General features: G+C 43.9%; 2 protein-coding genes across 2 annotated transcripts in view; one reads left to right on the top strand and one right to left on the bottom strand.

Moving 5' to 3' along the window:
* Positions 1 to 25,927, top strand: part of NRDE2 (NRDE-2, necessary for RNA interference, domain containing) — a 273,968-nt gene that overhangs the window by 149,315 nt on the left and 98,726 nt on the right. The gene's annotated exons all lie outside the window — the stretch shown is intronic.
* Positions 1,771 to 13,029, bottom strand: CALM1 (calmodulin 1). The gene is made up of 6 exons (XM_001087048.5): positions 12,816 to 13,029; positions 9,929 to 9,959; positions 8,609 to 8,752; positions 6,068 to 6,174; positions 5,522 to 5,657; positions 1,771 to 5,346 (listed from the first exon to the last, which is right to left on the bottom strand). Exons 1-6 carry the CDS (start codon positions 12,816 to 12,818, stop codon positions 5,318 to 5,320), a joined length of 450 nt encoding a protein of 149 aa, XP_001087048.2. The 5' UTR covers positions 12,819 to 13,029; the 3' UTR covers positions 1,771 to 5,317.

The following is a 25,927-nucleotide window of genomic DNA, read 5'->3' as shown; positions in this document are numbered from 1 at the left end:
GCAAGACTCTATCTCAAAAAAAGAAAAAAAAAAAAAAATTATCTGAGCCAAGGCACAGTGGCTCACACTTGTAATCCCAACACTTTGGGAGGCCAAGGTGGGAGGATTTGTTAAGCCCAGGAGTTTGAGACCAGCCTAAGCAACAGAGTGAGACCGCATCTGCATAAAAAATTTTAAAAATTAGCTTGAGCACGGCAGCACATCTCTGTAGTCCCAGCTACTGGGGAGGCTGATGTGGGAGGATCATTTGAACCTGGGAGGTTGAGACTGCAGTGAGCTGTGATTGTGCCACTGCACTCCAGCCTGAGTGAGAATGAGACCCCATCTCAAAAAAGAAAAAAACCCCACAATCTGAATGTGTCAATTCACGCTCATTCCTAAGGCTGCTAACACAAAGAACATAATTCTCGTAAGGAAAACTGCCACTTGATTTGGAGTTCAGGGGCTTTAACTGTTCTGGGCCATGAGCTAACTCCTCCCACTCCTTGGCAGAGAGTTGAGGGCAGTGGGAGAGAAGCACCAAGCTATAAAAAGCTTTATGTTTTATTTCCTTCTAAGGCATCCTGAGTCATTGGGTGCTCCAGCCCCCCAGTGCCCGGGAAAGTTCAGCTGGAATCGGAAATGTGTGTTTTTCTAAACCGGAGCTGCTGAAAAACCAGATGACGACACTTGGACTGAATCCCTTACAGGCCCAGTGGTAGCCTCCTATTTCCGTCCTGGGAGAATGGAAGTCACTTAACAATCAGTTTCTCTGACCCAGGTTCCAATATTACATCATCACGTCTTAATAGCAAGGTTAACCTCCACTCCACCCCCAACACGAAGCTGCTGAGAATTTTTAAATCCCATTTGTCATCTCAAAGGACACTGCACTCCTACGCAATTTTACCTCCCATCCTTTAGGCTGCAATTTCATCTATCTAAACACAAAGTGATGCCAAACCAGGTCGGTCATAATCCTAGAAAGTCACAGGCAGAAGGTGCCAAGTCCAATAGGATCTTACCAACGAGGATACCGAGGCCTGGGAAAGGTAAAGAACCTGCCTGAGGCTGGAGGGACAAAACCAAAACCAGAAGCTGGGTCTGAAGCCTCAGAGCAGAGGGCCGTCTCCACGGTGATGTCCATATCCTTATAGTCCCAGCTCCTGTGTGCAGGAAGGGCTGTTTAAATGCTTCCTGGAGATGTGTCTCAAGCCTTCCGTCCAAAGCAGGGACTTACCCTGCCCCATTTTTCAGCCCTCTCACTCCTTCTGGGCAGAGTGGGAAACACACAAGGTAGCCTCCCCTGCCACATCTGAGAACCAGGGTCTGGGCCGGTGTTGACTAAGGGGAAGGCTTCGATGCCAACATCCTAAATTGGAGTTGCATCCCACCCCACTTTCCTCAGCTGTCCCGCTCTTGACATGAACCAAGGTATGTGCTTGTCATCTAAAATTCCCATCTTACTGGAAAAAAAATGTATTTCTTTGTACAAGTCCTAAAGAGACTTGGATTGGGGTTAACAGGAAACTAATCTTTATGGTGTAAATTTTCTGCATAAAAAGCAAGCATGGACAAAATAATAGGCTAAGAGACTATGTTAAAAATGTCAGCTATTAACACTCAAACTATTTAAAACTAGGGTAAGGCTGTTGTGGGATGTCTATGGTATTTCTGGCCCCTCACTCTCACCGTACTAGAGGCCCGGTGAAGTTACATCTGAGGACAGGTCTACCTTGAGAGCAACAGGGATTGAAAGCTATGCAAGCTAGAAACCTACACAGTTCGCAGTTAGAGATGAAAGGCTGCAGAAATGTTTATTGAATACAGTGCCAGGTTTATAAATAAAACTTATTTACAATTTCCATAGAGTTGGTCCCCCATCAGAGAGGTGGTTAAATCTCCAAACAGTTTATCTCAAGATTTACAGAAATGTCCAAGTACATCTCCTTTTCAAATAGCCATGGTGAAGGGCAACTTCAGTAACAAAAGAACTACCACCATCTTTGCTACAGAAGTGTTTAATGAACATCATAATAGATTTGGAGAAAGAACACACACTCCACCCATGCCACTACCTTCTTACTCCAAGGGATACAGACAGCAAAGAATTTCTGTCTCCTACAGGACAACTTCAAGGGATTAAAAAAACAGTAACTGCCAGCTGGAGGAATAGATTAAGACACATTAGTGGAAATCTAGTCACTGCCAAAGGATAAATATATTTAGGATATACAATAAATAATTCAAATGCTTAAAATAATTGAATGAACGGAAGAGTAGACTTGACCAAATTTACATTCTTTGTTCAGGAAGAGGTTCCCAGTATGCTGAGGGGTTCGTGGTAAGCTATTCCTCTGACGAGACACAGCAGCGCTGGGCCTACTGCACAGCCGTTCATTACAATATTGTTACAAGTACAATCAGACATGCATTTATAAAGAGAATATAAAAATATGTACAATAGCTCATTTTCAATGTGTGTTTAAGTTGCCGAAAGACACCAATGAAAGTGTGCAAAAATTCATTTGTCAAAAAATCAGAAAAAGCCTTCCTTGGCAACAGTGCATCAAAAGCCCATCTGAAGTATCGAGATCCATTTGCCTCGCTCAACACCTACCCCAAACAGATGGAGAACAAAACTATGAAAGGGTTTGTTTGCCAAGTACTCAGCAGTTTCTTATGGCAAGTCTCAGGCTAAAGCAGGATGCCAGTTCAACTAATCACTTTATATATAAATATATGTATATATTTATAGAGTAGTTAGAAGTAGGGGCAAGAGTTTACAGGAAGGTGCTAACCAACTTCAAGGGCACTGCCACGACACCCAGCTATCTCCTCTCGCAAACTCATGCAGACTAACACCCAACGCCTGGGTTGGCCATCCCCGCAAATGGGAGGGGGGAAGGCTACAGTGGATTCTGCCTCACCTCTGCTCACAACAGGAACTCAGCATTCCCTGGAGGGGGAGGGTGTAGGGTTTCTGGTTCCCAGACAGGATCCTGGCCATACAAGAATCCTGTTTCAAAGGTAGTCTTTTAGGATAGGCTGCAAGACCACTAACAGTCCACCCAGCTTCTAAAAAGACTTGAGGGTTAGAAGGCTACATTTCAAAAAAAAAAAAAAAAAGTCAAATGACCCCCCTCTGAAACTACTGAGGTCATCGACCACAGGCGTGAGACTGGGTCAGCCAATCAGGCTCTTTGACCACCCCCTGCCACAAGAAATATCCAGGACATTAACTTACTCAAACCAGGAACCCTATCTCACCAGAAGAGAAACCCTTAGGCATTCCTTTCAGATTCAGGGAATGATAAAAGCCAACCCTTAGCTCATAGTGTCAACCTCTCTTCTACCAACCACACAGCCCAAGGACCAGTAGCAGAAGCACATGGGCGATGTCTCCTCTCCACTGCTCTGACCCACCCCTCTGGCAGAAAATCTAACAAGCTACAAAATGCCAGAAAGACAGGGAGTAGGAGAAGGAGAAGCCAAGGGTCTCTATAAATCAGCCCTGAATGCACCCATTTGGCTGCCAAGAGCTTCTCACTGCCTTGCTAGCAGCCTGCCACTGTTCCCTGGCAAATTGAAACCACCCACGCAAACACTCAAAACCCCAATCTCCTTGCTAATAAGATACAACCAGCTAACACCGTGAAAAATGCACACCTCCAGCCTTCATTTCAAAAAAGAGCTCTGTACTAAATGCAATATGCTTTTAAGGGGCTTTTACAGGGACCAATCTCAATGCAAAGACCAGAACCAGATGTCTGAGTTTTGGTTACAGGTTTATAATTAGACACAAAATTCACTCCACACTGGAGTTTCACTTTCAAGCTGGAAGCTAGCATTAGTTCTACTTGGGGGGGAAAGAAGCAAAGTCAAGTCAACTTAGGGGGAAAAAAAAAAAGTAAAAGGAGGCTAAGGTTAAGTATAATCATAAATGAAAAGTCACGAATCAAAGGTGACTGGTAGTGTCTTTTAGGCATGAAGAGACTGGCTTAGAAAAGTGACTACTGCTTCTACCACACACAGCGAAGATTGAATTACAGACACACTAAATCATGTCTCTTGCAGATGGTCTCAAGTAGTTACATAAGACAGGTAATCAGCAGCACAATTGAGAACAACCCCTAAATACATGCTTGAGAGAAAGTGGATTTTTTTTTTTTTCCTTAAGAGCTCTACTGCCTGAATAGATCATTAAAAGTTACCGTAATTCACCTTCCCCCCTCCCCCCAGTGAAAATGCAACTAGACCTACATGTCCATAAATAGGATGAAGCAATCGGTATCTGCTTGTTTTTAGGCAAGGTCTTGGGCTCAGAGGTTGGTGCTGGGGCCTTGGGAGGGAAACCCAATGCTGGGCTGTGGGCATTTAAATGTACACTGGCCTCCCCTCCACCTGCCTTGTCCCCATTTAGATCTCAGCTTTACAAAGCATTTAACACCACTTTAAGTTAATGGTCTTTTTATTGGAAAAAAAAAAAAAAAAAGACTAGCATTTACAACTTGGAATGGACGTAAATTGTAATTTCTTTGAACAGCAATGTTGATGGTTGTGCTGAGGTCCACAGCCACAGCCTACTCTGCCGGCTCCAAGTCATCGTTCAGAAGGTTTTAAAAAGAGAGAGTCCAAAGATGCTCCCTTGGTAAAGGTTTCTTATTAAAAATGTGTGTGAACAGTGACAGCCTGACACCTGTTTCACCCTAGAACAATGCAGACAACGCTAAACCAACAAACACAGGCATGCCACCAGGGTGTGTCGTCACCACGGGTCGGAGCACACGAAGTACAAGAGGACCATCCTACCAGTGGGGCCATGTCTCAACGGTTTATCCTTCACCCATTTTTCTGCACGTCATCCTGAGGTAAACCAATTTTAAATGTGTTTGTTTTCAGTAAACCAGCTATGACAATTTATACTAAACAAATTGAACTAGAACCCATTTGAATAGGTTTTGAATTTTTTTCATTTTTCATTTTTAATACAAAGGCCTGACTGTGCTCAATCGTCAAGCTGCATGCATGAAAAACTGGCCAGCCCAAACAGTGTATCATTAGCAAATGGAACTTTAAGGAGTCCTTATCATTAAGGTAGTACAAGTATTTATATTGTAAAACTGATGTGTAGCTTGATCTTTAGGGGACAGGACCACCAACCAATACATGCAGATTTTGTGTGTGTGGACAGAAGGTACTTTTGACATTCAGTTTTGCTATATAGAAACAGAATGAATAAATGAACTTTTTTCTTTTTTCTTTTTTTTGCAAGAGGTAAGTAAAAGATTCAATTTGATTCTTCTAGAGGGGGGAAAAAGGAGTTGAAAGTAGGTCTTCATTTTGCAGTCATCATCTGTACGAATTCTGAAAAGACAAATATAATAGTAACTTTTGGTTGTCTTTGAAAGCAGCTTTAATGAACACAACATCTTTACTGTACATAAAATAAAGTCAAACGCTGCCTAGTGAAGCAGCTGGCTTGCTTACAGATCCTAAAGGTAAGACTATGAAACCCTGAGCTCAAATAATTTCATTTTACCTTCATAGTTGACTTGTCCGTCTCCATCAATATCTGCTTCTCTGATCATTTCATCTACTTCTTCATCTGTTAGTTTTTCTCCTAAGTTTGTCATGACGTGACGTAGTTCTGCTGCACTGATGTAACCATTGCCATCCTGTGAACATTCAGCAATTGTTATTGCTAATGCTGTGGTGTGAGGAAGTAGGTCTTTGACTTAGCTACGCCCTCTCAAGTTACTGCTAACTCTGCTCCCATCAACAATTCTCCGATCTCTAGTTCCCACCTCTAACCTTCTAAATACATGCAAACAGCTAATGCAGAAAACAGGATTTTCAAAAGCTCACAATGATTCAAAGTAACAGTCAAGAAACGTGGTCCAAAATTCCTATTTATTACGCCTACCTTCACCTGATACAGTTACCATAAAGAGGACTTTTGAAAGTGAGATCAAAGGCTCAGGCAGTTAGATTTAAGTCTTCTGCCTATAACATTATTATAGCTTTTAGAAGTGACAGCAGAAGCAGCCATACTTAAGTACCATCTGCTACGTAGACGCTGGATTACCTTGTCAAAGACTCGGAATGCCTCACGGATTTCTTCTTCACTATCTGTATCTTTCATTTTTCTAGCCATCATAGTCAAAAATTCAGGGAAGTCAATGGTGCCATTACCTCAAATTAAAAAACAAAAGCTCATGTAAAGTAAGCACTCCATGAATGTTGCTCTGCAGTAATCATTTCAGAACCACTGTACAGAATGGTAAACACACACTAGGACAAAGGGGCAAACTATCTTACTAGGTTCAAACATTTGCAGGTCTAAAATGTTCAAACACTTCACGGGGCAATTTCATATAATTTCAAACTCATCATCAGTGCCCAGGATAGTATTTAATCATACAAAGGAAACTGCACATCTGGATTCTAGCCCATGGAAGGGTCATGAAGGGCTGTACAGTTCAAGAAAAAGAACAGCACACACCACTCTGCAGGCTGAATCTTTCCACTCTGAGGGAAGAAGCGCCCCCAACTGCCATCCCTGAGTCAGGGAAATCACTCAGGTCTAACTCTGTCTTGGCTAGTGACGGCAGTAACGCAAAAAAGGCCTAGAACTGAGCTGCAGGTTAAGAGTATAAAGTGTTTCAGGGGAGAAAAGATTATGAGTGAGGAACATTGATTTTGCTATGCCATGCATGGGCCATAAAGTCTTACCAAGTCTTCTCCAGGATCATTTCTTGGCCACACTATGAAGGTTGGCCACCTGTTTTCTTCCAACTCAGTATCTTTATTTCCCATTAAGGGAAAAGCTCAGCAGCATTCTCACAGCTCAGACCAGTAACACTTACGGAACTCTCAGAAGAATCTGTTCTAGGGCCAGTACTCCAAACAACTCTTTAAAACTAAGAGATAAATACCCCTAAAGACAAGCACTCCAGACTAACAGTGTAATTGAACTAAATGGAAATAAAATTAGGAAGAAAAACCCTAGGTTAAGTTACTCATTTTCACCAGTACCTTTACTTTAAAAGAAAATACCTCAGGGATCCCTTCAAGACTTTTTAGCCTCAAAAATTGTAAGATATTGTTCATATTCATCAAAGACAAGAGAAATTATTTTAAGCTGTCTCACAGCCATGCAGAGAAGGTCAGGTACCATCCTATTTTCTCATTGCAAACACAGGATTCTGCAGCCTGGCACAACTTCTCCTTCTTCCACACAATCCAAGAGCCTAACAGACTTCTCCCCTCCCCAAGCACAGATTCCCAGGGCTCCCACAAACAAGAGGAAGTTACTCCATGTTCCCAGATAGCTGATCATCTTAGCAGTCAAACTAGAGAGAACCATGGAAAACTTTTTCTTTTCAAAACACTATTAGTGAAAACCGCTCTAATGTGCTGAAAGCTTTGTCAAATAACCTAATCAAAAGCTCTGCTTCCAAATGTTTGTGACCAGACAAGCGATTTTACTACACCGCCTTTGAGTCAATCATCTAGAAAGTAAAATCTAGATCCGAATAGTTTATTCTTAACTCATCTTTTATTTTTTCTTTTGACCTTCTCTCCCCGCAACTCATCTTTTAAAAATCACGTTCTATAATGTTATATAGTACACATTACAATATATATATGATTTACCAAAATACGTGTTTCTTTTAGGGGTGGGGAAGTGGAAATCAGCAATCAAAGGTCTGTTGTCCACTGCTGTAAAGTTGAGAGGAACAGATGACAAACCGCTATCAGGGTTACTGCTGGTTCCCTCTGACCCTGGACCTTACAGCTTCCCTTTCCATTAGGTTCTGCAAAACTATCCCCTAGAGTCACCACACATCCGCCTCCAAACCTCACATGCTCCTCCGCAGCAAACACATCTACAAGCTCACACTGTACTCACTTTCATGGTAACTTCTAAGAGAGCTTGTCACCCACTTCATCTGGTGGCTCCTCCTCCTCTTTAGACACAGTAAGTTTGTTAAAAAGCACGTTCTGTGGCTATTTAATTTCACCTCCCCATCAAGACTCAGTGCAGACTCATGGGCCAGTTGATAAAAGCTTTGAGCTCAGCCAGGAGTGGTGGTTCATGCCTGTAATCCCAGCACTTTGGGAGGCTGAGGCGGGCGGACAACGAGGTCAGGAGTTTGAGACCAGCCTTGCCAACATGGTGAAATCCCATCTCTACTAAAGATACAAAACACTAACTGGGGGCGGTGACACACGCCTGTAATTCCAGCTACTCAGAAGGCTGAGGCGGAGAATTGCTTGAACCCGGGAGGCAGAGGTTGCAGTGAGCCGAGATTGCGCCAGTGCACTCCAGCCTGGGCGACAGGGCAAGACTCCATCTCAAAAAGAAAAAAAAAAATCTGAGCTCTAGGTCACGCCAAGCAGAAAAAAAACAATACAGTGATCCCTGCAGAAAACGTTGTAGAAGCTAAGCAGGACGGACACAAGGCCCATCATCTTTTATTGTCATTGTCAATGGCCCTAAGGCAACCACAGAAAGGATCTTTGCACATTTGCTTTGCTCTGGGGACCTGAAAGACAATTCTGTAACATTTCTGAACTTGAATTACACAACAGTGGCCCTCATTCATGGTTCTAAAGCTCTTACCATCAGCATCCACTTCGTTGATCATATCCTGCAATTCAGCTTCTGTTGGGTTCTGACCCAGTGACCTCATGACAGTTCCAAGTTCCTTTGTTGTGATGGTGCCATCGCCATCCTTATCGAATAGGGAGAAAGCTTCCTTGAATTCTGAAAACAAAAGTTGACCCGTTAGAATGAATGTCTTTATCCAACCCAGTCACAATATACACTTGCCGGGGGCTTGCCAAAGCAAGCCATTCAAGTTGTGCAAGGTATCAGAAGTCTGGTCTTTATCTAACGAAATAAAGACCACAATAGTCCTGTTGGACTGACCTTCATACAGCAGCCTATAAAGCAAACACTGCTCCCAGTAAACGGTGCCATACACCACAATATTCCCACAGGTTTCAAGGCGGCTAAGCTGAAACATGCTTAAATTAGTCCTAAATCCAGTTTTGTTTTTTTTTTTTTTAAAAATAATGGAGCCTCACTCTGCCACCCAGGCTGGAGTGCAGTGGTGCAATCTCAGCTCACTACAACCTCTGCCTCCTGGGTTCAAGGGACTAAATCCCATCTGACAAGACTGGTCCATGTGCCCCCTTCAAGTCCCTTCCTGTTACATTTCTAAAGCCGTAAGAATCCCCTGTTTCATAACAACATGAAATGGTTACTAGAAATGTACATTCCCAGGTTAACAGTCTGTTTTTCTCCACATGACTTTTAGGATATTTCAGAAGCATTCCTGGTTTCCTAAAGAGAAACAGTCTCAAAACGAGTCCTCCAGGACTTTAAAAAGCTAAAATCTGCCAAGCATGGTGGCACATGCCTGTAATCCCAGCTACTCGGGAGGCTGAGGCAGGAGGACTGCTTGAGCCCAGGAGTTAAGAGTCCAGCCTAGGCAACAGAGTTTAACTAATGTAACTTTCTTCCCAATTATTACAGTGGTCCTAACACTCATTTTCACCCATTTCCATTTATTTTAGGATAGCAAGCACAAGCTTTCAGGGCAGATTACTGAAAGACCCATGGCATAAGAACTGTAAACTAAATTGTTGAGTAGCAGGCTCAGTACAATTTAATCATAGGCAAACTCTGCACACTGTGAAACATGGTCAAATTCTCCAGAATTTAACAAGTGGGCATCCTGATTTTACTTCCTTTCACCTCATCTATAAAGTACTAGCAAGAATAACACCTGACCTCAATGTTTCTGCTTACTGTTCTTCTTTAAATAAATTCTTAGAAAACTGCCCAGACTGTAGCGGGGAGGAACAGAGGAGTCACCAAAACTGAGTCAATGCCTAGTTCTGGCCTTCTGGGGACTCCTTGGAGTTGTCAACTTACCAGCAATCTGTTCCTCGGTCAGCTGATCAGCCTACATGAAGAAAGAAAAGGTTATCATTCAGTCCACAACATGTTTGGTTGATTTCAACATAGGTTTTCCAATTATACTTTTAATATTGTGATCTTTCAAAAATCGATCTTCAAAAAATTTTGAAACCTGTAGCACTGTCATTTAATGAAAGTAATTAGGATAAAGGAAACTTTATGCTATTTTAACAAACGATTACAAGAAGTGACAACCTCTGCTCACTTCAAGTTTTCTGGGCCCATGGCTTACAGCTTGCTCTGCGATCTAACTAGGCTAAGTTCATCATGTGAAAAATGGCACCTCTAGCGGCAGAAAGCCCCATGGCACCAGCTGCAGTGGCAGCAGGCTGTAAGACAGAAGCGCGCCACCTACTGCACCATGGACACCGCAGTCCCCTGTTCCACTCAACAAGGGACCCAGCCCACTGCCACTGCCACCACAGCCAGGATCAGGGCAGGCTTTCCGCGCACCTTGCGCACTGCTCCAGGCCCTCGAAATCTCCAAACTGTCGTTACATAATGGCATTGGGTTGGATTAACAGGCTTTTACATCCATTTTATGAGAAATAATTAAGTGGAAAAAATAAAGATACAGCAACTGGGTACCCCACCAACTTCATTTCCATGTAACAAATGCTTTCCAATCCTTTAAATTAGGCAGTTATTTGTTAAAAGCTTACCATTTACAATGGTTAATGCCCTGGGTCAAATTATCCTATTATTCAGAAGCCAGGAAAAAATGGTACCATCTTATAAATGAAGTGTTACAAAACTACAAAAATTAAGTACACAGAAAACTACACAATAATTATCAGACTACATATACTCCTCTCTTTTCTGGCAAAGAGGGTCTACTAAATTTGCTGGAGAGTATTAACCCTACCTACCTTACCTACCTTAAGAATGACATAAGAACTGTGCTTAATAAACACACTTCAATCGAGGCAGTAATGGCCACGAAGGTAATTCTCAGTTGCATTATTTGGTCTCCACCACACTGAACCCGTGCCTCCAGCCGAGGGAATTCGAGACCTCAAGGAGAGCTAATGTGTATTTCTCTTTTAAAGGATGCCTAAGAAGCCAATTACAAAATAAGTCCTAATAGAAAGCTAATGAAGTTTATTCTCTTAAGTGAAAACTTTAACAGCAAGAATGGCGTTCCAATATATTGATATTGGGTGAAAACTTATTTTTACAGATTATAAATGGATCTTTCTTTCTACCCCAATCACTAAAAATTGGCTTTCTTAAAATTAAATGAGGGAGACACGATGATTTACGTAACGCCAGGGCAACATCTGTCTTGTACAACAGGAAGCGCCGCCACACCTCGCAAGAGAAACTGTCACCTTATGGGGAGAACAGTCCCACCTCGCTACAAAACTCTCGTTAGAGGGGTTACCAGGGGCACCCAACTTTCTCGAAAACTAAATCCTCCTCCCCCAAAGGGCGCTAGCCTTAGGGACAAAGGTGTACCAGAACCCTGCGGGGAACCATCTCCCCACCCGCCAAACCAGAAACGCAGTCGGTGATGTCAGCCCTGCCCGCCGAGGGAGGAAGGGGCTGTGGAAAACACACCCAGCAAGGCGCACAGTCGCATCTGGCAATCTAGAGGCTGCAGAGAAAGCGGAAACGTGGCGGGCATCTCTCTGCGGAATGGAAGTGGCGCGGGGCAGGAGGAACGCGGAGCGAGGGGCCGGGCAGGACGCGTGCCCGGGAGCAGGCGGGGGACAAGGCGGCCCCTGAGCGGGCGTCGGGACGCCACCCCTCCTCGGCCAGGAGGGTCACCACCCCCGGTCCCCGCGCTCCAGGGCCCTGGCCAAGGCCGACCCCGCACCTCCCACCCGCTTCTGCTCCCGTAGGCTACCAGCCCGCCGCGCCGCCGCCTCCTCCCGGAGCAGAAACTTTGCGTCTCTAATGGAAACCAAGCCGCGCGCCAGCTCCCTCCTCCCCCGCCCCCCCCCCCCCCCGCCCCAATTAGCGCGAGCCGAGCGCCTCCCGCGGGAAGGGCCTCCTGGTGCACCGAGGCTCACGCCCGCCCGCACTGCTGCACTGGGTGGGGGGCCGTAGAGGTGCGAAAGCGGCAGGAACAAGCCACGGCTACACCGCAGAGCCCCGCCCGGGCGCAGGGCGGCCGGGCCGCCGCTTCCGCCCTCTCCGCCCCCAACCCCTCGCCTTCCTGCCCCCAACCCCACCCTTCCCCGGCTCCTTCCTTCCCAGCCCACGCCCGCGCCGCGCCCCCCGGGAAGAAGGAGGGGAGAGCGACCGAGGGAGGGTGCCCAGCAGGACCGGCCAAGGTGGGGAGGTGGCAGGGGCTCACTGCGCCCCTTAACACCCGGCCGGAACAATGTGCGCCACCGGCCCGCTCCAGCCCATTCATTCTCCACTGCCTGCCCAACCTGCCACCTTCACGCCGGCGGAGAAGCGGGGTGGGGAGGGGCGAGCGGGGTGGGCACAGGCGGGCGGGGGGGTCTAGTGCCCGGCCCCGCCCGGCTCCCAGGCCGAAACGCTGCGCTGCAGGCAGCCCGGGTGCGGCGCTGGTGGATGCAGTGGGTGCGGGGCTGGGCGGGGGGCGGGGGGACTAGATGCAGAAAGCCCCGCTGCAGTTGCGGCCGGAGCCCCTGCCCTTGGACGGCCTACGGCCAAGTCCAGCTCCAAGGGGAACCAATAAATGAAGCCCCCTGGCAGAGGTCGCCGAGATGCAAATCCAAAATACATCCTCCTTTAAGCGCAGCTACTGCGTAACACTCAGAAAAGAAAAACCTCCACGAACCAAAAACAAACAAAACACAAAACAACTAGAAATCTGGGAAGAAATCTCGGGCAGCCGCTACGCCGGCATTTGCCACTCCCGACCTACCATGGTGCGAGCGAAGGGAGGAAGAGCAGAGGGAGCGAGGGTGGCTGCACCAGCACGGGGGCTGTGACGGCGGGGGTGCCTCCGATGGTGCTGCTGCTGCCGCTGCTGCTGCTGCTAAGGCGCGCTGTGCGCTGTGCCGCCGCCGCCGCCGCCTGCGCCGCCGCCTGACTACGAGTAACGGCACGGCGTCCACAAGACTTCCAGCACCACTGCCGGAGCGCGAGCCTGAGCCCCGTGGTATATATATGGCGCGCCGTATCCCTCCGCCGCGGCGGAGACGCCGCGCGCAGAGTGGCGCTGCGGCAGCCGGGCCTTGCCCGCCTGGTCCCGCCCCCCGGTTCGCTAGGCCTCCCGCCGCCCCCCGCGCGCCAGTCGCGGCGGCCCTGCGCTGGGTCGGGGTTTGAAAGCGTTCCAGGCTGGGCGTGCGGTGTCGGGTCAGATGTGGCGGGGAGTCCTCAGGAGACGCCCATCCTGGGCGGGGGCGAAGGCATGAGCGCCTGCTTAGTCCAAACTGGGGGCGGCCCAGAGCTTCGAAAGCCGTTCGCCCCGCTAACCACCCCAGCTTCACCCCACCTAGGTGACCCTCCCACCTCAACGTCTCTAACCGCTCCACTGGGGCTGCCGGTTCCCGCGTGCCGCTTGTCCTTGGGTCTGCAGCGGCCACTTCCAGTGTGGGGTGCTGTAGAATGTCCTGAGACTGGGAGGTTTGCGGGGAGGTGGAGGCAGATTGGCCACACCTTCAGCTGCCGAGGAGAGGGGTCTGCAGAGGACGAGGTCGTTGTCCTGGAAGAAATTGGTCCTGTGTTTGCTCTTCGGATTTTGGAGCAATATCTGAGCCAAATTATATATGCTCGATTGCTAAATCTGTGTCATGCTGCGATGTTTAATCAGTCTTTAATGTTTTCACGTTTCCACTGAATATTTTTTAGGATGCCTGAATATTTCTCCCCTACTATTTTGTTATCTTTTTCCTGTGGAGAAAACTATTCATTCTGGCGCCCGTCTTACTGAAATTAGTGTACCTGTGCAGCTTCTACAGACCTTAAAACCCAGGCTTTAAATTTTTCGTAATTTTCCTAATCCTGAGGGGGGTCAGAGTCTTTATTCATAAATCCATAGAAACAAGGGAAAAAATAGATGCTTCAAATCCCCTGCATTACAGGTGGAACACACAGCCAATTGCCTCTATTATGGAGCCTGATTGTATTTTAAACTACAGTTTTGATTACATTCCTTTTAAAATACTATTTAAATATTTAAATGTACTAGTGTTTTCCATTTTTTATTATATTCCTTTTAAAATAACATTTAAATCTTTAAGTTTACTAGTGTTTTCCATTTTTCTGTAAAGTAGAGAAAGAACAATTTCAGCCAGTAATGTGAAGCCCAGGACTTGTAAAAATCTTGACAAAATGCTGCAGTTTCTTTTCTTGCCAAGGCAGAACACAGAATTTGATCTTTTGTTTACAGGGCCCGGGCAACAGTTGGAGGTTATCATTTGCTTACTGTTTCACAGAATATAGCAGTGTGTGATTAACATGCTCTGCTAGAAAGGGCTTTGCTTGGTTATGTTTGTTTGTGGTTTCAACAAAGTCTGCAGGAAGATTTTTTTTTTTAAAGGGAAAATATACAGGCACATTGCAAATGCCACAGGACTTCTTGGGATAACCTCAGACAAGATGTCAGCATGTGTGGAGCTGTTCCTACTGGTGTTCCTTCTGGAATGCCGCAGAAAGAGTGAACCTGCTGTTTAAAGAGAGGCTGCAGCAGCAAGCCAGGGGATGGTGCTGCCTTCCCTCTGCAGATTAGAAAGACACTATTCACTTCACCAACCTAAACCCAATCGCTGCAAAAATAATACTACTACTCCAGGGTTCATAGGGGGAAACTTGGAGAGTTGGAAATAAGGAAATAGAAGAAAAGGGACTAATACAAAGTAATTTTAAAGAATATTCAATAATCCAGTTAGTTACAAGCCTAAATGGCCAAACTCATTATTAAAACTGCTTCTTGGCCGGGCGCAGTGGCTTACACCTGTAATCCCAGCACTTTGGGAGGTGGATCACGAGGTCAGGATATCGAGACCATCCTGGCCAACATAGTGAAACCCCGTCTCTACTAAAAATACAAAAATTAGCCTGGCATGGTGGCGTGTGCCTGTAATCTCAGCTACTTTCAGTAGGCTGAGGCAGGAGAATCCCTTGAACCAGGGCGTCGGAGATGGCAGTGAGCCAAGACGGCGCTATTGCACTCCACCCTGGCGACAGAGCGAGATTCCATCTAATAATAATAATAATAATAATAATAATAATAAAACTGCTTCTTTCCTAAGGGTATTGGTATTCTTTCTCCAGGGCTTTTCATATAGTAGTGAGTGAAATACATTTTTCTGTTTTTATAAGACAGAGCCTCCCTCTGTTGCCCAGGCTGGAGTGCAGTGGCTCAATCTCGGCTCACTGCAACATTCCCCTCGCGGATTCAAGCGATTCGCCTGCGTCAGCCTCCTGAGTAGCTGGGATTACAGGTAAAGGCACCTGCCATCACACCTGGCTAATTTTTGTAATTTTAGTAGAAACGGGGGTTTCGCCATGTTGGCCAGGCTGGTCTCAAACTCCTGACTTCAAGTGATCCACGTGCCTTGGCCTCCCAAATTATAGGTGTGAGCCACTGCGCCTGGCCAGTGAAATACATTTTAAAACATGGTATGCATTGTATAAGTAGGGGAAAATAATGGCCTAGAAATGTGTTTAATTATTAAGGATCTACTCATTTCTGAGTCTTTCATTCCTTGTAATTATTTTGGTTAAGTTGCTACAATCTATGGTTTCAAAAGCGAAGCATTCTCTAAAATAATATTTTTCCTCTGTCGCTAACCTTATTTCACCCAAATATAACATTTTGAAACTTTTTTATGACTTTACTTGCTAAAAACTGTACATTTCAGAATCCTTTTACTTTAGTAAAATTTATTTTCCTCATTCTTCATATTTTACAAACTAGAGTTCTCTTTCGGTAATTCTTTAATGTATCAAAGCACTCAAGTCCATCGGGTTTATAATGAGGTCATGCTTGCACAGTTTTATGGACATGCTTTTCACAGTTTGACACTCTGAAATATAAGAAGGTCAGGTGACTTGCCCAAGATCTTACTGTGAGTCAGGGATGGGGCATAAAATAGAGCTTGAGCCCTTGCTCAGGGGCTCTAATATCAGATAATATTTTCGTGGTGTTGATATCTGAACATTTTAAAGGTCCAATGTTAGGTGTTTGTCTGTTTCATAAAGCAGACTCTTCTGACTGCCTACTTAGAAGTCACTGGGTTTTCGTGATCAAATAGACTGCTTTAAGTGAATTCACGTCCTAATTTATGAAGAGATCAGCAATCAGGAAAGTAAGCCACATTATTGTAATATCATAATTTACTGAGAACCAAAAACCTATGGAACATTTCATATTTAAAGGAAATTGTTCTATAGGAAATTATTTAAATAAGATAAAAGTAAATGAAAGAAAAGTAAAAACGATGCAGCCAGCCCCAAGCCAGGAATCTCATGTTTAAATATCATTTCTGTCACTAACCAAATCACTGTAACCCTCTGAATCTGACAGAAAGGACACAGATGTAACAAGAGTTTTGTACTTGATCTAGAAATTCCTTCTAGCTGTGAAACCCTGTGTCTGAGGTTATATGAGTATAACATATACGTATATAACCTTTATCATATATATGTATACACACATATACATATATTGAAGATGGAGAAATGGAGAATGGAAATGGAGAAATGGAAATAGTTTAAAAATAATAATTACTCGCCCGGCGCGGTGGCTCACATCTGTAATGCCAGCACCTTGGGAGGCTGAGGCGCGCGGATAATGAGGTCAGGAGTTCAAGACCAGCCTGGTCAACATAGTGAAACCCCATCTCTACTAAAAATATAAAAAATAAGCCAGGCGTGGTGGCAGGCACCTGTAATCCCAGCTACTTGGGAGACTAAGGCAGCAGAATCGCTTGAACCCGGGAGAAAGAGGTTGCAGTCAGTGGAGATCACACCACTGCATTCCAGCCAGGGCAACAGTACAAGACTCGGTCTCAAAAAATAAAAATAAAAAATAACAATTACTCAGCATTGACTATGGCCAGGCCCTGTGTTAAATGTATTATTTCATCCTCCTACCCATCCTGTGAAGCAAGTATCATTATTATTCTTACAAAGGAACTGAGGCACTGAACAAGTCACTGATTTGCCTAATTTAAGTGGAACCCAAAAATCTAGCTGAAAGCCCAAGCACTTAAGCATTACACTATAACTATCTCCTGCAACTTAATAGAATTTATTTTTATTTTAATTTGGGGTAGGAGGAAGAAGTAGCAAAGATTAAGATGAAAATTTGGTATATAAAGAGATATTTCTTACCCAAAGATTTAACATAAGATCATAGGAATATAGTAATGGCTCTATTTCCTACATAAGGAATATGGAGTGTTTGGGGAAGAAAATCTAAAGCAAAACATTTACTTTGTGATGCTTTCTAGCTGGAGGACAATTCTCATTTTGCCTCTGAGGTCTAGAGAGGTCAAGAGCCCTGCTCACTGTCAGACATCCAGTTGTGTGTGTGAGAGACAGGTAGAGACAGATTTGGTTGGTTGGTTGGTTGGTTTGATAGTAAATAATACCTCTTCACCATCCTCGACTCCCTCCTTCTCCACCCCATGGTCCAATAGTACTTAGATGAATATCCACCATTCAGGATTCTCCGCTTCACTAATCATCTCCAATTGCCAGAACAGATTCTTGCTGTTTGCATCTGGATTTACATTTCATTAAATTCTATTCAGGATTATCATAAAAAGTTTTATTATCTCTGTCAATAAATAAAATACTCCATTATTTTTCCATTTAAAATTTTGTGATTATCTTTTTTGTTCTTATAATGTTTATGAATGACTCACATAGGTAATGAGCAGAGGGAATATTCTTACATTACATTTAAATTTGAAACTATGTTACCATCAGAACATAATAAGCAAGTGTTTGGCCATGACAACTTACCATGAGAAAAATATTATCCATTTTAGCATATAGGGCATCTGTTTAGTGTCCCATGATTTTAAATGACTCATAGCCAGACTAACTGTCCTGTTGTATGTTCCAGCTTGTGATGGTCACCAGTATATTCAGTGGTCTGAAGTGCAATATTTCCAAACAGCACCATTCACCAGCTTTGAGTGCCTCATTCTTGTTTTTTGTTTTTTAAACACTTTGCTTTGTATAGGAGAAAACACGTATTTTCCTCCATTCACAGGGCTTGTGCTTGTTTTGCTAGTAGCTGTGATGATGGATTTGCCTTCCTCTGTGCCCTCTCTGGTCAAGCCACCCTCGTGACCAAGGTCATAAATATGCAACACAGAAAGTGGGGTCAGGGATAGAGAATGAGAACAGAGCAAAATAATTGGCCATTAATGAGATTGGACCCATGACTTGAGCCTCAGCTTTGGGCTTTAACCGACTGAGCCATTAAGTCAAAGGCAGCCAATGGTTACACAGACTTAGGGACCAAGTACTGTGTGTGAATTCAGATAGTAAAATGCCCCATGGGATAAGATCATAGTTTTGTTCTTTAGTTGTTTACACTAACTTCAAGCTGGGTTTTTTCTTTCTTTTTTTGTCTTCTAAGATAGGGTCTCACTCTGTCCCCCAGGCTGGAGTACAATAGCATGATCATAGCTCACTGTAACCTCGAACCCCTGGGCTCAAAGTGCCTTGGACTCCCAAAGTGCTGGGATTATAGGAGTGAGTCACCATGCCCGGCCTGGAGATTCTTTTTTTAAATTCAATTAATTAATTTATTATTATTATTATTACTATTTTTAGATTTGGGGTCTGCTATGTTGCCCAGGCTGGTCTCTAACTCCTGGGCTCAAGCAATCCACCCACCTCGGCCTCCCAAATTGCTAGGATTACAGGCATGAGCCATTGTGTCTAGCCAGGCCTGGAAATTCTTAAACTACCATTTTCCTCATCACTCCAAAAGCAAGGGGAATAGTAACTTCAATTAGCATCCAAATGATAACCAGCAACTTCATATTTCAACATATGTGCTAGAATGCAGGCCGAACCATAGAACAGGTCTAAGACTTCTCCATGCAACAATAGACATTTAACAGCTTACAAGTAATTTAACAGCTATTCAGTTGAGGGTATGTGGCCACAGCGACAAGCTGAAATGGCAGGTTTTGGGGTGACTCAGTTTGCCTGTAGAGCAGAGCCAGTGATTGGCACAAATGGGTACTTTTGCTGAGGTCTTGACACAAGGAAAACCAGATCATAATGATAAATCAGGTAAATTGATGCTGATTGTGGGTTTTATCAAAGACTTGGCCCCACCAATTCCAACAGAGTTAAGATCTAATTTGGCAACTGTGTGGTTTGGTTTTCAATCAATAAATAGCCTCTGTCCTTCCTTCTAGAGCTGTGCTGCCCAATCCAGTAGTCACTAATCACATGTGGCTATTTAAATCAAACTTAATTAAAACTTAAAATTGAGTTCCTCAGTTTATAGCCACATTTCAAGAGTTCAATAGGCCCATATGGCTAGTGGTTACCATATTGGGCAGCATGGAACATTTCCATCATTGCAATAAGTTCTATCAGATAGCTCCATTCTAGAAATTTAAAAAAAAGAAACATCTGTGTTTGCCTGGATCAGGAATGTTGAGGATCCCAAAATTTCTAATAGCACATCCATGATCTTTGTTTATCCCAATGAGCTTGTCCCCTTCTGATCCATCCAAGGCACAGCTGCCAGCAGTTTCATCATGTCACTCCCTTGCTCAAAAACCCTCAATGGCTCCCAATGCCTTTCAACAGTTTGCCAATCTACTTTTTCAGCATTACCATCCTTTGTTATTCTACACATTCTTTGCTTCAGACAAACCACTGTAGTCTCTGTTCCCTGAACATACATTGTCCCCTCTCAACTCATTGCCTTTTCCATGCCATTCTCAGTGTCCAAACGCCTGTCCGTATCCTCACCACCTATCTAAATCCTACGGGTCCTTTATGCCCAGTTTAAATGCAACGTGTTTCAAACTTTCCTGATTATCACAACTCCAAATGAACGTCTTCTCTGCTGAACTCCTACCCCTCTTGTCCTTTTCTACCTGATATTATCGTTTCATATATCTAACATCAGATATAGTAGTAGAAGCCAAGATATACTTTTTGAACTCAGCATAGCCTTTGACTCATTAAACACCAGTCGACTATTTAATTGATTAGTGTTGAGCTCGATTTACTCTCAGGACTGAAGAGGATATTAAAAGTGAATTTCTCAAAATACAAAAGGAAAAGAAAGTCCTTTGCTCTAATTCTGAAAGCAAGGTGGGAGGCCACACCTCCTCCGGAACATCCTGAACTACCCCTGCTTTGATCCCAACCTGTATCCTTCTATAGTCACGAGCAAGCATATACCCTGGCTGACCCATCCTTTGGCAATTTTCTTCAGACTTTCACATAACTGGATCCATCCTCTGCTTCCTATAATGGAGAAAATATGGTCAAAGGGGAGTAGTCTTTGAACAGAAAAACCACCTCCACCTAAATCTAGTGAAGATGCTTATTGGGTTTTATTCATTCTAAGTCGAGGCTCTGAGTCATTGGCTAATAAACCAACTCCAGGCATCACAACGGGATGACTGAATCATTTGGCCACTGAAAAGACGTACCTTCAGGAGTGTTTTCAAGTTGTACAACTGAATATCACTGTGTCACCTTCCTTCTCATTCTCATTCTCATAAACCAAAAGGATAGACAGAAAATGTCTTATTTTGATGAAAGTTTACTCAAGGCTTTGTTATTTTCACTGTTTTGACAAAGCAAGTAGTTTTTTCCCAAGAAGAGGACCATATTGCTTTGCTAGGCTAAATGGCTGCTTCGTTGGCCGCTTAGCCACGCAGACTCAGCTATCTCATCTGTAACATTAGTGTAATAAACAAACCCTAGGGAAATATAAGATGTGGTTGCTTATAATATTTAAAGTATCAGTGTGCTAAATGGCAATGGGTAGGTCAGAAATCCATTCAGAACCCAGGTCAGGGGGTCTGAGTTGGTCTGTGGAAGGGCTCAGCAGTGGGAAGATCCAACTCGGGCTCCCATCATTTGGCGGCACCCCCAACAGGTTGGTGCCCAGGGCACCAAGCCCTCAGCCGCCTCACCCTCCACCAGTCCTATGCAATGCTGCTGAGTCATCACTGTCTTCCAGAGCAGCCCAAGAGATTTGTGACTCAGAGAACTGATTTACAGTTTCATGTTTCACTGCTCTAGCTCTTCCCTGCCACACAAAGGTTCACAGTTGCACCTGTTTCCCCTCAAAGTTTGAAACTTAGGAAATGACCTTAAAACTGAATAGCAGCAAAACATATGAACCATATTTTAAATGGTCTACTGACACGGAGATTCTACTAGAGGCATTTCTGATTTTCAAATCCTAAAGAAGGGGAGAGAAAAGGTATTCTGTGCTTTGTAGCTGTAGGAACTTTATTTTTATTTTTTACTTTTTTATACAGATTCAATTGAGACCCGTGGGAACCTTTGCAGTTGGGAATACTTCGTGGTTTGAGCACACATTTCAAACTGTGTTCCATATGGCGACACCATAGGCTCCCAACGAGCCATTCTGACTTTCGAAACTTGTTTTGCTGTGAATATTTGTTAGACGGCCAGCTAGGTTAGGGGGTTAGGATGCCGCTGAAGCCTTGGAACAAGTTTCTCTTTCTGTGAAAGAGCACCATGCTCTAAACAAGTCCAATCATACTGTTTTAACCTCCTGAAGAAATCAAAATTTTAGAAAGCAGCCTAAAAATCGCATAATGAGAAATAAAGACACAAACATTATTCTTTTTTTATGCAGAACAAAGAGTTTATTATAAACGTTCTTCATGAAAAAAAAAAAAACCCTTGGCAAACTAGGGCTGGAAAGGATTTTTTTTTTTTATAGATTTAAAGGGTACATTTTTGTTACATGTATATATTGCACAGTCTGGGCTTTTAGTGTGACTGTCACCTGAACAGTGTACAATGTACCCAATAGGTAATTTCTCATCCCTTACTGCCCTCCCACTTTTTGGAGTCTCCAAAGCCCATTATTCCACTCTGTATATCCATGAACATGATTTTTTTTTATTAGCACTTTGCAATACCCTAAAAATACCTCAGAACTTTATGAAATAATTAGAATTGTGTAGCCACATTTCTTTTTATGCATCACTCATCTCAAAAAATAAACTTCGCCGGGCGCGGTGGCTCAAGCCTGTAATCCCAGCACTTTGGGAGGCCGAGACGGGCGGATCACGAGGTCAGGAGATCGAGACCATCCTGGCTAACACAGTGAAACCCCGTCTCTACTAAAAATACAAAAACTTAGCCGGGCGAGGTGGCAGGCGCCTGTAGTCCCAGCTACTCGGGAGGCTGAGGCAGGAGAATGGCGTAAACCCGGGAGGCGGAGCTTGCAGTGAGCTGAGATCTGGCCACTGCACTCCAGCCTGGGTGACAGAGCGAGACTCCGTCTCAAAAAAAAAAAAAATAAATAAATAAACTTCTCTGAGCTCTTCTGGGAATAAGAACGGGAAATGCTGCTAGCCTAAAAAAGACAGAAGAAATTATGATAAAGTTTCACAAGGCAGAAGTGTCAGCAATTTAAATGAAGGTCAAAGATTTAAGGCAAGTGGTTTAGATAAGGCACAGAGAACAATTCAGAACAGCCAATCCCTAAATGGATAACAAAGTCCAAAGCAGTCTCCCAAGATTTTCCACAGTCACTTGGAAGCCCTGTGAATGATAACATTCCTCTACTCCCCTTATTATGATTGTTCTTTGATTAAAATGTTTTCAAAGGTCAAAGGAAAGAGCAGTCTAAAAACCTGTTCTTTCCCTAACTAGTCCCTTCTTGGGACTTAGTTTTCTTATCTGGAAAATGTAAAAGTTAGACCAGATGGACTTTCTCTGGTTCTTCCCAGATTTAGAATTTCATGTTCTAAATATTCTTGCTTGTGAATTTTGTGAGGAACTTGTGCGGAATTCCCTAGTAACCAGGAGACTCTTAGAGATGTGGATGTATATACATCTGAGGTCACAGTGGACTTGTCTCAAGAGTTACATCTTTTTAGAAATGTTAAAAATCGGCCTGGCATGGCAGCTCACGCCTGTAATCACAGCACTTTGGGAGACCAAGACGGGTGGATCACTTGAGGCTAGGAGTTGAGACCAGCCTGGCCAATGTGGTGAAACTCCATCTCTACAAAAAATACAAAGATTAGCCAGGTGTGGTGGCAGACGCCTATAGTCCCAGCTACTCTGGAGGCTGAGGCACGAGAATCACTTGAACCCGGGAGACAGAGATTGCAGTGAGCCAAGATCACGCCACTGCACTCCAGCCTGGGTGACAGAATGAGACTGTCTCAAAAAAAAAAAAAAAAAGTTAAAAATCATTATAGAATTCTGACTTTGTCAAATGGTACTCATATAAAATACTTACGACAGACTAGACCATGCCTACTCAAATTGACTGATCCATTGTGACATTTATTTCCAAAAACTGCCCCCACCAAAGAAAAAGGAAGGACCAAAAAAAAAAAAAAAAAAATCCAAGGCCGGGTAGAAGACATCATCTCTTTCCAAAGACCAGAAAAGCAACAATAGACCGGGAAAGTGAGCAATTCTGTTTGAGTGAGTCAGATAGGTTTTTTAAAAATCATTTTCTTCTAAATCTTTGTATTCTTCAAAAAATGTAATAGAATACACACAAAGGAGAGCTTGGAGATAAGCCCTGATATTTAAGATCATTAATGTTCCACAATGATATTTCTTTAACTTAAAAATAAAAAAATGGAGACAACTCAACCAGAGGGGGAAAAAAATTGCGTTGAAAAAAGAAACTGAACCTTCTATGTTGTAGATACTCCATAAATACTGATTTTTTTTGAGACAGGGTCCTACTCTGTCACCCAGGCTGGAGTCCAGCAGCGCGATCATAGCTCACTGCAGCCTCAAACTCCTGGCCTTTGGTGATCCTCCCACCTTAGGCTCCCAATTAGCTGGGACCATAGGTGTGCACCACCACGCCCGGCTAATTTTTGTTATTTTTTGTAAAGACAGGGTCTCCCTATTTTGCCCAAGCTGGTCTTGAACTCCTGGGCTCAAGTGATCTGCCCACCTCAGCCTCCCGAAGTGCTGGGATTACTGGTGTAAGCCACTGCATCCGGCCTTTGATTGACTTTCTTGGGACTCAAAGGCCCTTTCAAATCCAGATTCTCCTACTATTGTCCTAATTACTGTTCATTCATTTCTTCAGTAAATCTTTATCTAGAAATGTAAAGGAAATTCACTAGGCACAGACAATATGATGATGACTCGAACAGGCCTTGTCCTTAAGGAGTTCACAATTTAGTGAGCTCATTTGCTGACTGCTAAAAAGCAAGTTTTACATGTACTAGGATTGAAGTAATAAGCCTCAAGGAATATTTTGTGGCACACCAATTCACATTTAGATAAATGTAGTTCAGGCTTCCTGATAAGCCTAACTTCTTTGTAAAACTGGGACCCTTCCTCTGGAAGTATTATAAATATTGGGAAGACTGAATATAAAAATAAACATATAAGCAACTTGTACAATGTCAAGCATTATACACAGAAACAGATAAGCCTAAGTATAATGACATAATGAAGTTATGGTCCAATTTCTCCACAGGGGAATCAAATACTAGAGCTGGAAGGGAATCTGGAAATTCTCCAATCCAGTCCTCAAAGTCTACATACTAGAAAACTGAGGTCCCAGTCAGGCGCGGTGGCTCATGCCTGTAATCCCAACACTTTGGGAGGCTGAGGCCGGCAGATCACCTGAGGTCGGGAGTTCAAGACCAGCCTGACCAAGGTAGTGAAACATGCCTGTAATCCCACCTACTGGGGAGGCTGAGGCAGGAGAATCGCTTGAACCTGGGAGGCAGAGGTTGCAGTGAGCCGAGATCATGCCACTGCAGTTCAGCCTGGCGACAGAGCGAGCCTCCGTCTCAAACAAAAAAAAAGAAAAGAAAAGAAAGAAAAACTGAGGTCCCAAGAACACAGGAAAGGAACTTACTCAAGAATTCTCAATTTGTTATTGGCACAGTTAGATCTCTTTTTTCACATCAGGATCTGGTTTGCTACAAAGAAGTCACAGTACATGTTTCCTATACCATATAAATTGCAAAAGAAACATGACGTATTGTTTTGGGGGCAGGTATTTTTACAGTGAAATGCTCATTTGGAAGTTCCAATATATTTGCTCACTTGGCAAACATCTTTGGGGATGACTACTAACCGCCTACAGAAAGAAAACCACAGCTTTTCTCCTTTTTGAAGAAGACTTTGAGTAAAAGTTTAAGAAGCAATAAACAGCAACTGACAAGTATAGCCTTAGATCAAAGAACCTTCACTTGACTACAGCGCAGACACCACCACTGGTTGTAAAACCTCAGGAAAAACCATTAGTAACACAGTCTTAGAAACAGGATGTGAACATAGTTCAATCACAAAGATCAGACATCCAAGCCACCTTGTGCCAAAGTCACAGATGGATGTTTGGAGGTTACACGAAACTGCAGTTTTAAGAAATCCACACGATTTAATTTTCTTAGCTAGCTTCTTGGAACAGTGACAATAACCAAGTAATGTTTCTTCTCTACTTTTTCTGTAGGTCACTGACTGAAAATTCTGCTCAGAGAAAACGATTCTCTTCATTCCCAGGTCTGCCTTCCAGTTCCCCCAAATGCTTGAGCCATCTCACAACTACAGCTTCAGCTCTGGAAGATGCAGTGTTACTGTGGTAGAGAAACACAGGCTTGGGAGACAGCCAGCCTGGGTAGCTTCTATTCTGTGCTGTGCTACTAAATTGCTATGTGACGTTAGGCGTGTCAATCGACCTTCTTGGGTGTCAGATTTTTCACTGCACTGAGGGCTGAGAGGTACCTTCTGGCACGACACAGACAATGGCAGCAGATGTGGCCCATGGGAGAGGTCATCTCCCCGGACCTTCGCCTCTACCTAAGCGGCCCTTCCCCACAGAAGCAATAAGGG

The sequence above is a fragment of the Macaca mulatta genome, chromosome 7, assembly GCF_049350105.2.
Source record: "Macaca mulatta isolate MMU2019108-1 chromosome 7, T2T-MMU8v2.0, whole genome shotgun sequence".
Lineage (NCBI taxonomy): Eukaryota > Metazoa > Chordata > Mammalia > Primates > Cercopithecidae > Macaca > Macaca mulatta.
This window is presented reverse-complemented; position numbering and strand designations above follow the sequence as displayed.

Excerpts from the sequence above, each read along its gene's own strand:
- CALM1 (XM_001087048.5), bottom strand. Across the intron at positions 8,753-9,928 it reads GACCGAGGAACAGATTGCTG|AATTCAAGGAAGCTTTCTCC; the intron begins GTAAGTTGACAA and ends TTTTGTTTTCAG. Across the intron at positions 5,658-6,067 it reads CATTCCGAGTCTTTGACAAG|GATGGCAATGGTTACATCAG; the intron begins GTAATCCAGCGT and ends GAATGTTCACAG.